The sequence below is a fragment of the Oryctolagus cuniculus genome, chromosome 19, assembly GCF_051225735.1.
Source record: "Oryctolagus cuniculus isolate XC-2025 breed Fujian yellow rabbit chromosome 19, ASM5122573v1, whole genome shotgun sequence".
NCBI classification, from domain to species: Eukaryota; Metazoa; Chordata; class Mammalia; order Lagomorpha; family Leporidae; genus Oryctolagus; species Oryctolagus cuniculus.
Window position 1 is genome coordinate 68,422,046 of NC_142885.1, and position 14,763 is coordinate 68,436,808.

At 67.6% G+C, this 14,763-nt stretch overlaps 2 protein-coding genes across 10 annotated transcripts in view; one reads left to right on the forward strand and one right to left on the reverse strand.

Moving 5' to 3' along the window:
* Positions 1–7,949, reverse strand: part of MGRN1 (mahogunin ring finger 1) — a 52,260-nt gene extending 44,311 nt beyond the window's left edge. For 2 of the 9 annotated variants that reach the window (XM_070063993.2, XM_089321311.1), the window contains exon 1: positions 7,477–7,949. Coding sequence is in view for 4 of the 9 variants with exons in the window: in XM_070063992.2 (XP_069920093.1) it covers positions 1,497–1,584 (88 nt within the window). In the remaining 5 variants the exon portion in view is untranslated. Of the gene's footprint in view, positions 1–1,496; positions 1,782–2,174; positions 2,604–7,203; positions 7,312–7,476 lie in introns of those variants that run through there. The other 7 variants (XM_070063992.2, XM_070063990.2, XM_070063991.2 and 4 more) reach the window with 5 other exon arrangements.
* Positions 7,950–8,085: 136 nt separating this feature from the next.
* UBALD1 (UBA like domain containing 1) lies at positions 8,086–13,721 on the forward strand. The gene is made up of 3 exons (XM_051836178.3): positions 8,086–8,281; positions 11,094–11,156; positions 12,689–13,721. Exons 1-3 carry the CDS (start codon positions 8,162–8,164, stop codon positions 13,037–13,039), a joined length of 534 nt encoding a protein of 177 aa, XP_051692138.1. The 5' UTR covers positions 8,086–8,161; the 3' UTR covers positions 13,040–13,721.
* Positions 13,722–14,763: the final 1,042 nt, after the last annotated feature.

Sequence of the window (14,763 nt, forward strand, 5' to 3'; positions counted from 1 at the left end):
AAGACAAACCCCGAACGGCCAAGTTCACCCAGAAGCTCACGGAATGGAAAGGGGAAGAGCAGGTGCCGCGGGGACAGCCTTGGCACTGGGCAGGCGCGCAGCACGGCCCTGTCCCCGTCACACAGCCGGGCCGGCAGCTGCGCCTGAGGAGCCAGCCACGGCCGGCTGAGGGCTCTCTCCGGTGGATTCGGAAGCCAAGCCCAGGCTCACGGGAGGCAGCCTCAAGAGGCGCTGACCCTGTCTCCCAGGGTGGGATCCCAGAGAGAAAGAAGCTCGGGACACCCAACACCCCAAGGCGGGGACCTCAAGCCTGCCCGGGTTCCAGGAGAAGGGGGACCCACATCAAACCCTGGAATCGCTGACCCTGTCTCCCAGGGTGGGATCCCAGAGAGAAAGAAGCTTGGGACGCCCAACACCCCAAGGCGGGGACCTCAAGTCTGCCCGGGTTCCAGGAGACGGGGGCCCCTGGATCGCTGCCACGCCCCTGGTCAGCTGCCCTCAGGGCCTGTGCTGCTCACCCAGTGCCCTCCTTCAGCCACGGCCAAGCCACCACTCAACACACTTCCTGTGGGCCAGCTACGGTCTGAGCACTGAGCAAGTTTCGGCCCATTTCACAGGCGAGGCGGCTGACCCAGGGTCACTCAAAGAAGACAGCGGGGTCAGCGCTACCAGGCCGGATGGCCCCACCAGGAACCAAGCAGCCACGGGAGACAGGGCGCTCTCTGCCCGGCGGTCTCCACCCTCTCCGACAGCCCCCAGAGCGACGCCAGTCCCCACGCCCCGTCACCCCAGTGGTCCCAAGACCCTGTCTTGCTTCACCTTCCCAAACCAGCGTGAATAAGGCCGGGCTCCCCTAGGGAACGGACCTCAGGTCTCAGCCGCCAGAGTCCCCCACACACCGCGCCTGGCAGCAGGCGGCCCTGGACCACCCGGGGGAGCCCACGGGAGACCAGACGCTTCAGAGCCAGGGTCCGAGGACCCAGGCTGGATGACCCCGCGTCTCCTCCCCTTCCCACCACACAGGAAACGCAGGGGCAGGCCTCGTTCACGAGTGGGACAAGGCTCCCCTCTCCCCGGGGGGCTGAAGGTGCCGTCCCACGCCCCTCACTCACACCATCTCCCCGGCCCCCAACACACACGCCGGGAGGCAGGCGTGCTCCGGGCGACACGAAGGCGCCCTGGACAGCCCTGGACAGCCCTGGACCGCCGGCCCGGGCTCCGCACCAAAGCCACCGCCGCGAGCGACGTGGACGCTCGTGACGAAGAACTCGCTGCCCACCAACGAAGAGGAAGCTTCGGCGCGCAGCGGCCGAGCGTGGCCCAAGGTCACCAGCCGGGCAGCGGCAGCGCCGGGGTGCCCCAGTCCCAGGCTCCTGCCCGGCCTCGGGCTCCAGGACGCGGAGCTTCCGGGCAGGAAGCTGGAGGCAGAGTCCCGGGCCCAGGGGGCGCCCGCCGCCCGGCCAGCGTTCCAGCCCGCGCCCCCAGGCAGTGCTCACCGGACTTCGGGGGGTAGCGATAGGCCGAGTTGGCCTGGATGTCGATGTCCTCCACCCCCGCGATGCGGCGGCTCAGGATGGAGCCCATGGTGCAGGGCGCAGTCTGGCGGGGGCTGGGACTGGGCGGCGAAGGCGGGGTCCTCACGCGGACATGGCCCTGACCAGGCCACAGGGACGCCACGCCACGGCCTCCGCGGTATTTCGCGGCGAGCACCCACCCCCGGCTCGACCCGCGCACGGACGCCACGGCGGCTCCCGTCCCCCCGCCGCCTCGCCGGCCCGGGGCTCCTCGGGAAATGGAGTCCGCTCGCCGCGACGGCACCAGGCTGCGGTACGGGGTGCCCCGTCCGTGAACTACATTTCCCGGCGTGCCCCGCGCCCTGGCCCAAACCAAAAGGACCTGTTTCCAGGGGAGAGGGCCCATCAGTCACACGGCGCATTGTCCTCTTCCTGCGTTCCAAGTGCGCCGTTCTCACCTGAAATCCTCGGGATTTTTAAAAGTCTGTTCACACGTGGCTCCTTCTGCGCATTGGCGCCTCCCATTTTCCCTTTCCCAGAAATGTCTTCCCGAGCCCCCTAGTACACCCCACTTGCCCGGGGTTCATTTCCCGCCCCGACCGGCAGGGGGCACACCTTGACCGGACACCCAGGATGCACGGATGTGCAGCCCAAGCTTACCTGGCCAGGTGGTCCCAACACGAAGCACCTGCTGCCGCCTCCGCCTCCGTCACAACGCCCCGCGGCGAGAGGCTCGCTCGGAAGGCAGCTACTTACTCACGGGGAAGCCGACGCACGGAGCGGGGAGGCCCCTAGAATGTGCTGAGGGCAAGTCTGCAGCGAGATTAAAAATGTGTAGTGGGAGAGGAGCAACCGGGACAGACTCTGGCGCCCAGACCGGGACTAGAACCCGGGATGCCGGCACCGCAGGTGGAGGACTAGCCTAGTGAGAGCCTGTTTAAAAAAAATGCGTAGTGGGGCCAGTGCTGTGGCGCAGCGGGTAAAGCCACGGCCTGGAGCATCTATATGGGCGCCGGTTCGAGTCCCGGGTGCTCCTCTTCCGATCCAGCTCTCTGTATGGCCTGGGAAAGCAGTAGAAGATGGCCCAGGTCCCTGAGCCCCTGCACCTGTGTGGGAGACCAGGAGGAAGCTCTGGGCTCCTGGCTTCAAATCAGTGCGCAACTCCAGCCATTGCGGCCATCCGGGGTATGAGCCAGCGGATGGAAGACTGCCTCTATAGCTCTGCCTTTCGAATAAAATAAGCCTTTTTTAAAAAACGTGTGGTGAGGGCTGGTGCTGTGATGCAGCCAGGCTAAGCTGCCACTTGGATCCCAGTACCCATACGGGATTGCCAGTTCCAGTCCTGGCTGTAGCTCTCCAATTCCAGGCCCTGATGATGCACCTGGGAAGGCAGTGGAGGATGGCCTAAGTGCTCGGAGCCCCTTCCACCCACGAGGGAGACAGCATGGCCCTCCTGGCTCCTGGCTCCACCCGACCGTTGCCGCCGTCTGGGAATGAGCCAGCCCATGGAAGATCTCTGACTGTGACCTCTCTGTGGCTCTGCCTCTCGAGAGACAGAGAGAGGGGGAGGTCTTCCAACCACCGTCACTCCCCAAATGGCGGCAACAGCCAGAACTGGGCCGATCTGAACCCAGGAGCCTGCAGCTGCTTCTGGGTCTCCCGCGTGGGTGCAGGGGCCCAAGCACTTGGGCCATCTGCTGCTCCTTTCCCAGGCCACAGCAGAGAGCTGGATCAGAAGTGGAGCAGCCGGGAATCAAACCAGTGCCCATATGGGATGCCGGCGCCGCAGATGGAAACTTAACCTACAACTCCACAGCGCCAGCCCGTAAATAAATCTTATAAAAAAGGCTATTTCCTGGCTTTCTATTCACACATAATTCTGTCAGCAGGACACGGGGAGTGTCTGTTTTTACTTGCTTTTCAGTTGAGAAACTGGAGTTCTAAGAACCGTGATTGAGCATGTTGTGAACGGAAGGGTACGTCCCCACATTGTAGGCAGCATAGAGGATAAAATTGACTAGGTTTATGAGCTGGACGACCACACCTTCACCATGCCCAGGTGACCTCACCCTCTACCTAACCACACCTGGGCACCCACCTGCCAATCAGACTAATTAACCACTCCCCTGGGAAGTGGATTAAAGGCCTGAAACACCGTGGGCCCGGCCCTTTTTTGCCCTTTGCCCCTCTTCTCCCTGGCTGCCCTTGATCCCCTGTGGCCTCATGCCCTTGGGCTCCTGGCTGGCTTCCGGTGCTGTGCTTGGTGTGAACCCAATTTCCCTCCTTAGACAGGGCCCTCACCCTCCTATGCATTCCTCTCACTGAATAAAAAGAGTAAAACTTATCATGCTGCCTCATTTGTGCCAGTATTCAGGATTCTGCTCTGAATTCGTGGCTAGAACCCACAGGCCTATTAATATTCCGAATTTATTACTAAGCACATGGTAACACCAGCAGCCTGCTCTCAGTGAATCCACACACTTCACACCGAAACACGCCGTACGCCAGGGGCTGGAAGCCAGCATCCAACATCCTGTTGTCAAGGGGGACAAGCGGGCGGGCTCAGGCCTCAGCACTCGCGAGCCCAGGTGCCAGCCGTGGGCTCTGCACAGCCTCTCCCACTTAATTTTCAGCGGCAGCGTCTGTTCGCTTTCTCACAGACGAGGAAAATGAGGGCCCACTCGGCTGCACTGCAGAGGAGGGAGGAAGCTGGAGTTGAACCAGCCAGACCATTCCACTCACCCACGGGAGGAAAGAGCCGGTTGGCCAGACCTCGGGTCTCCCACCTCGGATGGAGGGGCCTGAGGACGCCACAACCCGGCGTGGGCCTGCCTTGTCTTACATTTCTGCTAGGGGAGATGGCGGGAACGGAGGTTCCAGTTCCCCCGTGAGAACAGGATTTCCGCCGTGAGACAGGAGTGTTATGCAGGCTGGCAAGGTTTAGGGAGGCAATGCACCCATCAGAACGGATGGGCAGCTCCCTGCGCCCAGTCACCCAGACTTAGGTAAGTGAGGTGGCCAACTCTCGCGGTGAGAATACACCTGTCCCGGCTCGGCGGGCGTCCAGCCAGCAGCTGAGGGCCCAGTTTGCAGACCGCGCGGCTGAGACGGGAACTCACTCCCATTCTGCCCCCGGTTTCCTCCGGTTCTTCTCCTGGACAAAGGGTGTGCTGGGGATGAAACAGATGGACTCCTCCGAGGGTTTTTGCCTGGAGCCAGGGCAGAGAGGATCTGCCTTGGGGGCCGGGGAAGGACGGGACCACCTGAGACGTTCCTAGGGCAGGGGCAGGGCTTTGTGCTGTGAAATACTGGGCTGCTCCTACCTTCCCTGCCGCAGGTGCTGTTTTCCCTAGGCCCCTTCCACACACACACCGGCTGATCTCTACCTAACATGTGCACTGACTCAGACCGCAGACAGACCAGCCTTGCACTCAGCTCCCTACGCTCCCTGCTGTGGGCGGGGAGGAGAGAATGAGGCTTGGAAAAACAACAGGAGACTTCTCCTCCCCAGGAGCCGGGGCCTTCTCACTGGGTGCTGGGTTAATTAAACACTCCCCTCAGTAAGAGCCCCGGGCCCAGGCTGCCCTCCAACGCCCTCCAGGGACACTTTCCTGTGTTTATCGGCACCCAGCTGGGACTCAGGCCCTCCCTGACTTGGTCCAGGTGCACCCTGGGTGATTCACGTCCTCATTCTCCTGGGTGACGGGTCACGAGCCGAGTGACGGGGATGGCGGTGGAAGAAGCTAGGACGTGCGCCCACACGCGATTCCAGAGAGCGGCAGGTGCCCTGGGAAGGGCAGTGACCTACCAGGAGGGGAGGCTTCTCTGGGCCAGGTGACACAGCCAGGTCTTTAACCACAAGGGCCACACAGCACGCAGGGTGCAAGACCCGCACGCCAGCGGGGATGAGAATCAGGCGAGGAGCAGGAGGCAGGCAGGGCCACACCGCAGGGCTCCCCAGCCAGCACCGGGTCCTCTGCTACACAGACACCCCAGGGACAGCCCGGGCCTCCCCGCTGAGCCCCCAAGTCCAGAGCTTGTGTGCTCCCAAGCCCGGCACTCCGGACGTCTGGGGAGGGAGACGGTGGCGGGCACCAGGGCCCTCAGGCGGGAGAGGGGCAGGAAAGGCCTCCTGCCTCCACCCCCGCCCCGGCTCCCGGCTCCAGCTGTCAGGTCCCGTCTGCTAAGAAACCAAAGTCCACTGTCCAGCCAGGCTCATGCTGGCTGAAAACAAGGTTGTTTGTTCTGTCCCCGTTGCCCTTGGGAAAACAAGACAGCGGGGGGGGGGGGGTAGAAGGCAAGACCTTTGACCTAGTTCCAGCCAGCTCTCTGCTACCGGCCCCCACCCAGTCCGTGTGGGCTCCTCCCGGTCAGGGCGCGCCTGAGCAGGTACCTCGGTGGCACCTGCGCGAAGGCCTGGGGGGGGGGGGAGGCACTGCCTCCCACCTGTGCAAGAAGCCCCTCCCCCCGGGCGCCTGCCGCTGTCCCCAGCCAGGACCGGTGCCGCGAGCGCCTAGCCCCACCCACGAGGAAGCCGGAGTGACCTGCCCCACGCGCCGCCGCCGCCCCCAGTCCAGCCTGACGCCAGCCCCACGTGGCCCCGGAATCCGCCGGCTGCGGCCATGGTGCGGACTCAGTTCTTACTGCTTTAGAAAGAGGTTAATTTATCTGAAAGGCAATGGGAGGGGGGGTGACCCCCGCCGAGCAGGTCTGGCCGGGAACTCCCCCCGCCCCCCGGGGTGGGCCGTCCCCTCCGACCCCGGCGCGTCCGCAGCGACCCGGGGGCCGGCGCTCCGACCGGGGGGGGGGGGGGCGGCGCTCCGACCTGGGGGGGGCCGGCGCTCCGACCTGGGGGGCCGGCGCTCCGACCTGGGGGGGCCGGCGCTCCGACCTGGGGGGGCCAGCGCTCCGACCCGGGGGCCAGCGCTCCGACCTGGGCCAGCGCTCCGACCCGGGGGCCAGCGCTCCGACCTGGGCCAGCGCTCCGACCCGGGGGGCCGGCGCTCCGACCCGGGGGCCAGCGCTCCGACCCGGGGGGGCCGGCGCTCCGACCCGGGGGGGCCGGCGCTCCGACCCGGGGGGGCCGGCGCTCCGACCCGGGGGCCCGGCGCTCCGACCCGGGGGGGGCCAGCGCTCCGACCCGGGGGGGGCCAGCGCTCCGACCCGGGGGGGCCAGCGCTCCGACCCGGGGGGCCAGCGCTCCGACACGGGGGGCCGGCGCTCCGACCCGGGGGGGGGGCCAGCGCTCCGACCCGGGGGGGGGGGCCAGCGCTCCGACCCGGGGGCCGGCCTCGCCGAGCGGCAGCGCAACCCGCACGCAGCCCTGCTCGCCCCGCGCTGCGCGTCGTGGGGCCTCACGGAAAAGCAACTCTCAGCGAGCACACACCCCCCATCTGGGGGGGCAGAGGGGCCCCCCGTCTCGCTCGCGGCGGGGAAGAGCGGAAGCAGGCGTCCCCCGGGCGGGCGGCGTCTCCTCCCTCCAGCCCCCTCCTCATCTCCGGGACCCTCTGCCAGCCAGCGGAGAGCCCGGGCAAGGCTCAGGGACTCGGCCGGGCATCGCCCAGCTCAGAACGTCCTCCAGCGGCGCTGGACTCTCGGTGCCCTGCACCCCGGGACCCGACCACCGGGCGCCCCTCCCAGGGCACGCTCCTGCCCCGTCCCCAGCCCGGTGTCATCCGCCTCCGCTAACCCAGGCCAGCTCCGAGCCAGGAGCAGAGTCAGGACCGGGACCAAGGTCGCGCAGAGCGGGGGCGACAGTCGGCTCTGCGCGCGCCGTCTCGCCGACCCCCCCAGACGCCCCCGCGACGTCAACCGGAAGCGGCATGTGCAGCGCTGTAAACAGAGCCCGCGACGCCCCGCCCCCGCCTGGCCCCGCCCCCGCCCGCCACGTGACGCACCCCCATCCGCTGCGCCCGTGCGCCCGCCCCCGCCGCCGCCTCATTGGGCGGCCAGCTAGGTTTACCTTATATGGCCAGGTCCTAACACTTCGCGGCATCTCATTGGCCGAGGAGCAGCCTCAGTCAGTGACGTCACCCGAGACAAACCGATGCAAATAAACCGAGGTATTCTGGGAATGGGAGTTCGGCGCCGCTCCGGAACTGGCTCCGCTGGGTCCTAGCGCCCGCTCGCGGACGGCTAAGCTTTCCGGCCAAAACCCCGAGATTTTGCGTGGGAAAAAACTGATTGTCCTGCCGGGAGAGGGACCCCCCCGCCCCCGAGGCCCCCGAGTCCGTCCTGTCAGAGCCACGGCTGCAGCCTGCCGCGAGTGGCAGGCCGACAGGCTGGGGAGACCGCCCCCCACCAAGGCTTCTTGGAGCTGTGACTTCGAGGAAACTCTGGAGCGGCAGGTTGAATCACTCGGGGAGCGAGCGTCGCGCGGCGGCCTTGGGGGCGTCGCGGCCTGCGGCCCCCGAACCCGCGCCGCAGGCTCCCGCGGCGCGGCGCCCCCGCCCCGCCGGGCCGCGCCCCGCCCCGCCCGAGCCGCGCGGCCGCGGACTACAACTCCCGGCATGCCGCGCGGGCCGCCGCGCGAGGCGAGGCCCGGTGAGTCAGAGCCGCACAGTAAATATTTGTATTAGCCGGAGCCGGCTCGCTAATGGTGGACGCGTGAGGCGGAGGGCGGCCGGAGCGGGCAGCGCGGCGGCGCCATGTCCGTGAACATGGACGAGCTGAAGCACCAGGTCATGATCAACCAGTTCGTGCTGACGGCGGGCTGCGCGGCCGACCAGGCGAAGCAGCTGCTGCAGGCGGCCCACTGGCAGTTCGAGGTGCGCGCCGGGGCCGCGGGGCGCGGGCACACGTGCGGCGGGGCGCCCCCGGGCCGCCGGCGCGGGCTCGACCCCCTCTGCCGGCGCGGCTCGCGGCGGCCGGGCCCTCGGCGGGGCCCGGGGACCCCCCACCCTTCCTGTGCGGGTAACGGCCGAGGGCGGGGCGCGGACGGGCGGTCCGGCGGGCGGCCGGCCGGAAGGAGGACGCCCCGGGCCGCGGCCGAGCTGGGCCGGAGGGCGGAGCCGCCGGGCTGCGGTCCGAGCGGGGGGCCGTGCGGCCCGCGGGGGAAGGGGGCGGCCGCGCACACGCGCGCGAGCGGCGGTGTTTACGCACGCTCGGAGGGACCGGGCGCGCCGAGGTGCGGTCACCTGGGCACGTTGGCGCGCGTCCGCCGCGGGGAGTGTGTCGTGTCGGCGCCTGTGTGAGCACGCAGCGGCCGTGCAGGCGGTGCGGGTGCCCAGCGCCGTGGTGTGTGCACCCACGGCCGGGAGCGCGTACCCCTCCGGCCCGCGAGTCCGTGCGTGCGTGCGTGCGTGCGTGGTGTGCACGGTTCGCTAGCTTTCCGGGCAACCGGGCGGGAGATGGGGCAGCCCCCGACTGACTCCCGCGGCCTTTGCTGGGCCGTGAGATCGTGGGGTCCACACTTTGTGCTGCCGGGTAGCCACTTGGTGGTCCTGTTCAAAAACCTGAGAAATGACCCCGTATAGCAGGACCCCAGGGCCACCGTCCCGGCCAGAACTCAGGAGCCCCGTGGAAGCGGGAGGGAGCGGGAACCAGGGCCTCGGGGCTGAGCTCCCCGGCGCAGCACGGGTGTTGGAAGGTCTCCCTCACGCCTTGCACACCGCTGACCCCAGGAGCTGCCCCTCTGGCCTCAGTTTCCACCTCTGTACCCCGAGGAGGGATCTGTGAGTCAACCTCCAGGCTTCAGTGGCCCAGGCACTGCCCCCTCCCCCAGCAGCCCCACCCAGGAGACTCCCGGCTCCCCACCTCTCCTGACAACCCTAATCAGCCCTGTTTGTCTCCAGGGTTGGATGTGGCTAAACTTGCAAAACCACATTCATGGCCGTTCGCTTACAGGGCTCCCTCCCTGCCTGGGGCTGGGCAGGCAGGTGTCCTGTGTGGGGTGGGCCCTGTCTGCAAGCTGCTAGGCCTGGCCCTCGGAGCCTGCAGCCACCTGGGAACGCAGGCCGCTCTGCGGGAGAGCTGAGTGGGTGGAGGAACACTGTCCCCAGCGGGCAGGAGCAGCCTTCAGCCTGCAGAGCTCGGGTGGCCCTCGTGGTCCTCAGGGCGGGCACTCTGCCTGGCCGGGGGAGACTCAGGTGAGCTGGTGGTGGGCCGTGGGCCCCCCCTCACCCCCTCCCCTCCCCAGCTGGCTGGCCCCCTGGCTCCAGGAAGGAGTTTCTGGGTCGCAGTCTGCATTCAGGTGCTAATGGGGGCAGACGGTTCTCCACGGGGAGCGCGGCCTTTAGCAGTCCAGGCTGGTGTGTCCCCTGGGCTCCTGGTTAGAGCTTGTGAAGTGGGCTGGGCTGGGCAGAGCAGCCCATTTGGGGGACACCCAGGGAGGGCGGCTCCAGCAGATTTCCAGAATCGTTCATTTGACTTTAAGAAGGCCTGAGGGCCAGCTCTGGGAGCCAGCCTGGGTTTCTGGGTGTGTTGGGGTGGGGGAGGGGCCAGGAAGTGCGCTGGCTCTGGGCAGTGCTGGTTGTGGGAGCAGGCTTGGGCGAGGATGGCTCTGGGCTGGGCCTGCGACTTGGCAAGGCCGCGAGGACCCCTCGCACACTTGACCAGCTCCCTCACCCAGTGCTTTCGCAAGAGCAGCCAGTTCCTTCCTTTCCCTCTCAACCCCCCTCCACCCCCCAGGACGCCAAATGCCAGCACCTCTGGAGGGCTCCCTGAGGCTACCCTGGAGGGCCCCACGCTGGTCGCCCAGGACCTGGGAACAGCTGAGCTCACATAGGGGTGGCTGCCTCCAGCCCACTGCCACCACCCAGTGACCCTGAGCAAGTCACTCCTTCTGTTTCCCGCCCCGGGGTTAGTGCTGGTGGAGACCTGCGGGCATGGGCACCTTACCAGCATGGCCGAGTGTGGACGGAGACCACGGCGTGTCAGGCGTGCAGCGTGGTGCCAGCCATCTGCAGGGGGCCCGGGGCAGGCAGATCCAGGAGCTGTTGCAGTCTGGTGGGTGCAGCCTGGGACTGTCCCGCTATGCCGCCACGAGGATACTCCTCGGAAACACGTGAACACGGAGGTGTTAGGTCGCTTCCGCAGGAGGGAACCTGGAAGCACCTGGTCTCCACGTGGTACAGATAGGGAAACTGAGGCTCTGACAGGGCAGGGACACTAGGTCAGCCAGACATGGGCCTGGCCAAGAAACAGGTCTACACCTCCCAGGCTCCTCTGACCCACAAACGAGGACACCAAGGCTCAGAGGAATAGCGATTCCCATCATGCAGGCGGGGGCAGAGCATGCGAGCCCCGCGGTCAGAGGCCGGGCTCCATCGTCCAGGTGGGGGCGGAGCATGCGAGCCCCGCGGTCAGAGGCTGAGCTCCAGCTGGACTACTTCAGGCAGCAGTCCCAGGGTGCAGGTGCCAGCCGGGAGAGGGGAGGCCTTGCCAGTGGGAAGCCCCTCTCCAGCAGGTGCCAGATAGCGTTGCCAGGGTCTCAGCCCCCGACCTGACCTGCCTGGGGAGGGAAGTGACCAGCCACTGGTCCTTGCCCTTTCCACTTGCTGGTCCTGCCAGCGTCGCAGGAACCAGGGCAGCCACAGGCTGACCGGTCCTGGAAGGTGAGTATGGCCTTTTCTCCTGCAGACGGCCCTCAGCGCCTTTTTCCAGGAGACCAACATCCCCTACAGCCACCACCACCACCAGATGGTAAGTGGCCCTTGGTGCCCCAAGGAGTTTCCCTGTGGGGGCCAGTTCAGCGCAGGGAAGGGGGAGGCCGGGCCAGTGGGGGGCGTCAGCAGCCCCCAGCCCTAGTTCAGCGCAGGGAAGGGGGAGGCCGGGCCAGTGGGGGACGTCAGCAGCCCCCAGCCCTAGTTCAGCGCAGGGAAGGGGGAGGCCGGGCCAGTGGGGGACGTCAGCAGCCCCCAGCCCTGGTTCAGCGCAGGGAAGGGGGAGGCCGGGCCAGTGGGGGGCGTCAGCAGCCCCCAGCCCTAGTTCAGCGCAGGGAAGGGGGAGGCCGGGCCAGTGGGGGACGTCAGCAGCCCCCAGCCCTAGTTCAGCGCAGGGAAGGGGGAGGCCGGGCCAGTGGGGGCATCAGCAGCCCCTAACCCTAGTTCAGCGCAGGGAAGGGGGAGGCTGGGCCAGTGGGGGCGTCAGCAGCCCCTAGCCCTAGTTCAGCGCAGGGAAGGGGGAGGCCGGGCCAGTGGGGGCGTCAGCAGCCCCCAGCCCTAGTTCAGCGCAGGGAAGGGGGAGGCTGGGCCAGTGGGGGCGTCAGCAGCCCCTAGCCCTAGTTCAGCGCAGGGAAGGGGGAGGCTGGGCCAGTGGGGGCGTCAGCAGCCCCCAGCCCTAGTTCAGCGCAGGGAAGGGGGAGGCTGGGCCAGTGGGGGCGTCAGCAGCCCCCAGCCCTAGTTCAGCGCAGGGAAGGGGGAGGCTGGGCCAGTGGGGGCGTCAGCAGCCCCCAGCCCTAGTTCAGCGCAGGGAAGGGGGAGGCCGGGCCAGTGGGGGCGTCAGCAGCCCCCAGCCCTAGTTCAGCGCAGGGAAGGGGGAGGCCGGGTCAGTGGGGGCGTCAGCAGCCCCCAGCCCTAGTTCAGCGCAGGGAAGGGGGAGGCCGGGCCAGTGGGGGCGTCAGCAGCCCCCAGCCCTAGTTCAGCGCAGGGAAGGGGGAGGCCGGGTCAGTGGGGGCGTCAGCAGCCCCCAGCCCTAGTTCAGCGCAGGGAAGGGGGAGGCCGGGCCAGTGGGGGACGTCAGCAGCCCCCAGCCCAGGGAAGCTGCAGCTGCAGGTAGAGTGTGCAGGCGCGTGCAGGCGGGAGCCCCGCCCCAGACCGGCCAGCCCTGTGGGGGCTCTGGGCACCTGGACTCAGCTGTGCCCGTGCCGGTGCCCCCCAGGCCCTGGGAAGCAGTAGCCTGAGCGCCAGCTCTAAAGGGGGCTGGTGCCCCACCCTGCGCCTCCTGGGAACGCTGCGGCTGACCAAGGGGGTGGAGGCCTGCACAGGGACGCTCAGGGCCTCCGAGCCAGGGGTGCAGTGCTAGGCCGTGCGCATCGGCCAGCCAGCCCCCAAGTCAGACTGGGCTGCGCATCGTGACGCCTTTCCTATGAGCCACTGGGTGGGCCCCCCAAGTGTCATCCTGAAAAGGGGGCGCAAGGGCTTCCCGACGTGGATACCTCTCCTCCTCAGAGGCAAGGGGGGCCTGGGGAGCCCTCCCCGAAAGCGGTGTTCACCCCTGCTCTCCTTTCTTCACAGATGTGCACTCCCGCCAACACCCCTGCCACGCCCCCCAACTTCCCCGATGCCCTCACCATGTTCTCCCGGCTCAAGGCCTCCGAGAGCTTCCACGGTGGCGGCAGCGGCAGCCCGATGGCCACGACAGCCACGTCGCCCCCGCCACACTTCCCCCATGCCGCCACCAGCAGCTTCGCGACACCCAGCTGGCCGGCCGCGGCCTCACCCCCCGGGGGCCCACAGCACCACCCGCCGCAGCCGCCCCTGTGGACTCCGGCACCCCCTTCCCCGGCTTCAGACTGGCCGCCACTGGCCCCCCAACAAGCCGCCTCAGAACCGAGGGCCCACCCAGCCATGGAGGCAGAGAGATAAGGGAGGCCCCTCCCCCCTCCCGGAGGCCAGGACCCCGTGGGGCGGGGGAGAGGACGTCTCTGCGGGCCCCTTCACCCCTTCTCTGCGCCCCTGTGCCCCGGAGCCCTGGAGGGGGAGACTGGACTCCAGCCAGGCAGGGATGTGTCTCGCGCCAGTATGCACAGCTGTGCGCATGGGAGTTCGCGGAAGCACAGGCATGAGGCACCCCGCTCGCATGGACTCGATTCAGAGTGGTCTGGGTACCTGGTGGACAGAAGCCAGAGGCCCGGCCCTGCGCAGGGGTGCTGCAGGAGACCGCTCGGTGGGGACGGCGCTGTTCCGACCTGGAGCCCCTCGGGAGGCAGAGCCCTCTGCGCATGTGTGCTCGTAGCTGTGTTTGTGTATTTATGCGACTCTTCAAAAGGCAACCTCGTTGTGGGGGCAGCTGGACTTTGCATGTTAGGTGAGCCCCGAGCCCCTTGCCCGCAGCCCCTCCCTAGGCCCTGCCTGCCCTCATCCCGCCCCCTCGCCAGCCAGCATTGCCGTTCCCTGCCGAGAAAAGGACCACAGGCGACTCCAGGACTCCCCTGCCGTTCCCCAGCGCGTGCCTGCTGGGGCAGCCTGCATGCCTCCCCCGAGCCCGGGGGTACGGACACCCATTTCCTTCTCCCCTTCTAACAAAAGAGAGAACCCCAAACCACCACCGGGCTCTGTGGTCTTGCCTCGTGTCCTGGCTCTGCTGCTAGCCAGCTCTGTGGAGGGGGCACCAGCAGCGCCCAGAGCACTGGCCACCCAGTCTCGCCCACCTGCCCACCACTGCTCCTGCCTGTTGTGCGCTGGGGTCTTCCGCCCACCGGAAGGTTTTCCCATGAATTTAGCTCCTGGCCTGTGTTCCCAGAAGCCAGCCTCTGCCCACCCCTCTCCTTGCTCGGATAGAGCCTGACCTCCCAATTCGGAGTTAGCAGGGCTGACAGGTGCTTTCTGTCTTCCAAGGCTTCACATAAGGACATTCCTGCTTGGTTTATGGCTCCAAGGTGGGCACGGCCAGCCTCCCCAGGGAGGCCCAGGCCACACCACCTGCAGGCAGATAGACACAGCCCAGTGCACAGATGGTCCCCGACTTCACCTGTGCCCAGCCAGAGGTGGGCATGAAGAGGGGGTTCCCGGGGCATCTGGGGGGGAATGGGCCCTGCCCCGCTACCTAAAGGGGAGTGAGGTCGGGAAGGAGGGAGGCCAACAGCTCTGCAGCCGCCTAGCAAGGCTCAGCTTGCGGGCTCATGACAGTCAGGGAGGGACCGAAAGGTCTCCATCCACTGGTTCACTCCCCAGGTAGCTGCAGCTGCCAGAGCTGGGCTGACTCAGTCTCCCGTGCGGGTGCAGGAGCCCAAGCACCTGGACCATCTGCCGCTGCTCTCCCGAGCCATAACCAGAGCTGGGTCTCGAGAGGATGTGAACCAGCATGCATGTGGGATGCCAGTGCTGCAGGAGGAGGCCTGGCCTGCTGTGCCACGGTGCTGGCCCCAGACCTCACTGTGGCCTGTGGAGGTGCCAGCCCTACACAGCCCCTGCTGGAAGAGGGGGCTGGGCTGGGAGCAGCTGCATTTCAGGGGGGGCGGCATCACAGCACCCTCCCTCCCCCCAGCAGTCCTTTCCCAGGACTGGCTGTGCTGAGCGCGCCTTGTTCCTGCCGTGCCCGCTGGAGCTTGTGGAGGTGCTGGTGAAGGCCCTCGTGGCAGTGCACGTGG

Coding starts and splice junctions, on each gene's coding strand:
- UBALD1 (XM_051836178.3), top strand. CDS start 8,162: ATGTCCGTGAACATGGACGAGCTGAAGCACCAGGTCATGATCAACCAG. Junction 8,282..11,093: donor CGGCCCACTGGCAGTTCGAG/GTGCGCGCCGGG, acceptor TTTCTCCTGCAG/ACGGCCCTCAGCGCCTTTTT. Junction 11,157..12,688: donor GCCACCACCACCACCAGATG/GTAAGTGGCCCT, acceptor CTTTCTTCACAG/ATGTGCACTCCCGCCAACAC.